The 4,437-nt window shown below is 41.2% G+C and overlaps 1 protein-coding gene across 1 annotated transcript; it reads right to left on the bottom strand.

Moving 5' to 3' along the window:
- Positions 1–1,876: 1,876 nt before the first annotated feature.
- Positions 1,877–3,517, bottom strand: LOC105197970. Its single transcript, XM_011164581.2, has 2 exons — positions 2,331–3,517; positions 1,877–2,126 (listed from the first exon to the last, which is right to left on the bottom strand). The coding sequence occupies exons 1-2, from the start codon at positions 3,515–3,517 to the stop codon at positions 1,877–1,879; spliced, it is 1,437 nt and encodes a 478-aa protein (XP_011162883.1).
- Between the last annotated feature and the right edge of the window lie 920 nt (positions 3,518–4,437).

Genomic DNA, 4,437 nt, shown 5'->3' with positions numbered 1-4,437 from the left:
CTGGTGCTTAATCCCAGACAATTTCAATGTGTTATTTATTTTGTATTTTCGAATTATTATAATTATTATATTTTATTAGTTAATTTGGAAGCATGACTAGGAGCGGTGGCGTGGGATATGGTTTAATTGAGCATAGTTAAGTAGAAAAATACTTTATGAATTTATTTATATAAAGAACTATAAAAACGCCATAAATAAACTGGTCTGATTGTTAAAATATATTAACATGAACAAAGATAACAATTAAATTTATAATATTATAATCATTATGGTTTTACAATTTCTAACTCGCGGTTTTCAATATTTTAAAATTTATTTACTTTTACATTTGAAACAATACGCGGTAATCTTTGCGCCACTATAGGTTTCCTCGTGTAAATAGATGGAACAACGGGTCGCGTGGGAATTCTGTTCGGTATATAACCGTTTGTCGGTTTCGCTGCTCTTTTCCGAAATTCGGCGATCTCCTTCCTTATGTCTCGTTTGGGAGGACGGAACGGAACTGTGAGATCCGGAAACTCAAGGACCGGAAATTCCGCCGGGAAGATGGGACATCAGGGAGGTCTGCCCAATATGTAGATGAATCAAAAATTTTAATTTCGTTCAATTCTTTTCGTAGAGCGCGTAGAAATCGTCTACATCCTCCGGCTTTACCACGATGGGTCTTCTTGCCCATGTTGCTTTGTAAAGGATTGCCATTTTTGTTGATTAATAAGATTTTCGATTAAGAAAGAAATAAAAATAAATTCTTATCGCTTTTCCAAATATTAAGTTAATTAGAGAGAGAGGAGCGTGAGCGTAGGAATGTGGCGTGTGGAACAGCGGAGTGAACTTAGAAGTTACAATTTTCAAATTATTAAATGTTTAAATCTTGAATATTAAGATTGAATTTAATTCTGATTTAAAATTAAACATTTTTAGTTTAAATTTTAAATCTTGAGTACTCGAGTGTCGAAGAATAAATCAGGATGCCAGTGGGATTTTTAAAGAAGGGAAAGAGGTTAAGAAAGGAGAAGAGGTGGCGAAGAAGGTGCAAACACAAGCATGACACCAGGTCGCGCGCAAGTCGAGAAAACACACCTCTCAGGGTAAAAAGAAAAAATGGAAGGTAGTAGTGCAAGCAAATTACGCCGCGACCAACCTGAGGAAGGGAGAGCGAGGAAGGAGAGAAGGAGTGTAGGTTAGGCCGAGGCCGAACTCAAGCATAAGCTCGGTGTGGTTCAACTGTCATGTCCTACAAAAGAGAGATAGTGAAGAAGGGGGACATCCCGATGCTATTCCTCGGCTGCCTCGTTTTTGCAAGAATAATCCTCCCGTCGTTGGGATCCTTCTGCCAGTCTTACCGCTGGCTGGCCGCCTGTCAAGCGCACACTCCGACTGTCCAGAGTGATCTGTTCGAAAAATGCTCCGCGCGCGCTCCTTTTATATGCTCCGGACGCGCGAGGGTGGTTATGGGTTCGAAAATGGCGCTGCGGCGCGCACTCGCGGCATCGCCGGCTCCCATGCTTGTTGGCGCCCGCGCGGAGGCGAGCCGCAGAGGTAAGGGGAGGGGAGGGACTGCGTTCCGCCGGCGGCCGTAATCCGCCGCGCGACCGCGCGCCGCCGAATGTTCGAGAACGCTGTACGGCCGCGCGCGCTCGCGGGTGCATTCTTTAAATTTTAATATTTAAAAATCGACACAAACATGCCAAATGAATCCGATATATTAGTTAATTATGTGATTATTAATATCAAAGGGAATTTTCCAAAATCATAAATGAATGGGTTAACTCGACTGTTTTAGAAATGTTTTGATTTAGAAATATTATCGGATGGCGTAAAAAAAGAAAAAAAATTTTGAACCCCAGACGTAACAGCTCGATGCTCCAAAACTTTGCTACTGCTTGATTAATTTGCTGATTGATTGATACGGTGCAGATTCGAGATGATTTTGTGGGGCCATGGTTATATATTTTGTCACTGCCAATCCAACCCAATTGAGTTTTTTGTAGTGTGTTTGTTGATTTTTATGCTCGTGAATTTGATCCACACATATCAATTTCCAGAAGTACTCATTGCCTATGAGTATGTCTATGTCGGCTGCTATGTGAAACTGCGGATCTGCCAACTTAATATTATTCGGGATCCTGAAATTGCAAATGTTAATGTGCGTTTGAGGCAATTTTTCAATTATACCATCCAATACATAACATTCCATGTTTTGAGTGTATGAAGAATGCATTGATTTTATTTGAATGTTAACTGTATGACAAGAATGCGTTTGTGACATGTTTATTCCGCTTAAAGATATGTTAACCTGCTTTCAATGGAGACTTAATTTTTTTGCTAACTTATCGGTGATGATATTAAACATAGCTCCTAAGTCTAATAATACTCGACATGTATGTGAGTTGCCGTGCCGATCGTTTACCATAACGATTGCTGTTGATAAAATGACTTCTTTATACCCTCCTTGAATGGTGTGATGATTCAACGTGACTGCGCCGGCGTTGACTGCTTCATTTGTTTGATCTGTAGATTCACTGCCTTTCTGAGCCTTTACTTCCTTGTCTTGCATGTGAAGTAACGTGTTGTGTCTTTTGCTGCATGTTTGACATGTTGACGATCTACATTCTTTGGCTTGGTGCGTCGTGGAACGTAGGCAATTGATACATAATCGCTTGGCTCTTGCTTTCTTATTTCTATCCTTGCTTAATAATTTTAAAAAGCTGGGGCACTGAAAGATGTAATGCTTTTCCTTGTAATAAAAGCAACAAATGTTGGTAGTTGTGAGATGGACGCTGGTCGCTTTACCGGTTGCTTTACGCATGTTTAAATTTGTGGAATCGCTGGGAACTTTTTTTGATACGGTCGACAACGTCTTGCATTTGTGTGTAAGAAAGTCTGTGAGTTGTTTTAAAGTGGGGATATCACTCGGTGGGATATGATCTTTCCAATCGCTAGTGAGAGTTGCGTCCAGTTTTGAAATGATTAAATAAACAATGAGGTCGTCCCACCGTTCAGTTGGCCTGCTTAAATTCTTTAAAGAACGCAAATGACGTAGCACATCGTCTATCAATTTTCTTAAAACATTGCGATTACCTTTTGGTACTGTGGGTAACTCGTACAGTGCCTTAATGTGCTCTTGTGCAATGACACGTTTGTCATTGTAACGCTGTTTCAATAGATCTAATGCTTGGTGATAATTATCGGACGTAGTTTTCAATGACTTAATTACGTGCGCGGCATCGCTCTCGAGAGACGAAATTAAATAATGAAAACGTTGAATATCCGTTAGTTTTGTGTTTGAATATATTATGGACTCGAAGGTATTGTGAAACGGATACCAATCTTCGTATTTACCGCTGAATTTCGGTATGGCTATTTTCGGGAGATGGACTTGACTAATATCACGCGCGTATAAAAACTGCGATCGTTCGTTGTCACGTGTTTTTCGCGCACCATCATACGTGCCGTCCGTGTTCACTGACTCGGCCTTCAAAAAACACTGTATTTTTCCGGCGACATTAAAATACATTTCCTCGAACTCAATGTACTCGGTTTTTTGCTCAAGCTTGAGCTACTCTACGTTTTTAAAATCGTCTGACGTTGCGAGCAATTCGTCGATTTGTGCTTGAATTCTATTGAATTGATTCCAGTGTTTTGTGAATTTGTCTCTTCGTTGTTTCACGTGTGTAAAATCTATTGGTTCGGATCTACGGCATCTGTCACATTCCGCGTACGCGTACACTGTGTAGCCCTTTTTGGCCTTGAGTGATCTTAACGCTCGCATTGACATCGCATATGATAACAATTAATGCAGGGAGAACAAAAGAAAGGAAACGTTGGAGACTCACCTCGAGAGAAAAAATGGCTGCGTCGTTGTGCGATGGTTCGCCCCTCGCGTCGTGATTAGAACATCCGGCTCGAAGGACCATGTACACCTAAGGACTTTGATTCTGTCCATGGGGAAATTTTCCAAACTGAGAAGTCGCTATCTTTCTACATATTTACAGTTCATGATTAACGTAATGACCAATAAGCTCTAGTCGTTTCATTAATCATGAACTGCGAGTATGTAGAAAGTGGTGACTTCTCAGTTTGGAAAATTTCCTCATGGACAGAATCAAAGTCCTTGGGTGTACGAATTTGTATTGACTTGCTTTAATGTTAACTTGTTACATAAGTATGGTAGGCGAGGCGCACTAATCATCGCATGTATAATGACAATCTTCTTAAGCTCCTGGTAGCATATGTATGTGTCCACGACGGTGTACGGGCACAGAGAGAGCGAGCTCGAGTCAGTCGCACGTAGAACGATGCGGGGAGGGGCTTGGTGCATACGCCGTCTGTCAGAGAGCCCCGGTTGCAAGGCTTAGGCCCGTGCAATATAGATGACGGGGTGAGGTCCGTGGAATAGGCCCGTGAGATATTAGTTTCTCAACACTATTAAATATT

Source organism: Solenopsis invicta, chromosome 12, assembly GCF_016802725.1.
Source record: "Solenopsis invicta isolate M01_SB chromosome 12, UNIL_Sinv_3.0, whole genome shotgun sequence".
NCBI lineage: Eukaryota > Metazoa > Arthropoda > Insecta > Hymenoptera > Formicidae > Solenopsis > Solenopsis invicta.
This window is presented reverse-complemented; position numbering and strand designations above follow the sequence as displayed.

Bases quoted from the DNA above. Each gene is read 5' to 3' on its own strand.
- LOC105197970 (XM_011164581.2), bottom strand. From the start codon at position 3,517: ATGTATTTTAATGTCGCCGGAAAAATACAGTGTTTTTTGAAGGCCGAG. The intron at 2,127-2,330 runs GTTAGCAAAAAA...TTGCAATTTCAG, and splicing joins TTTAATATCATCACCGATAA to GATCCCGAATAATATTAAGT.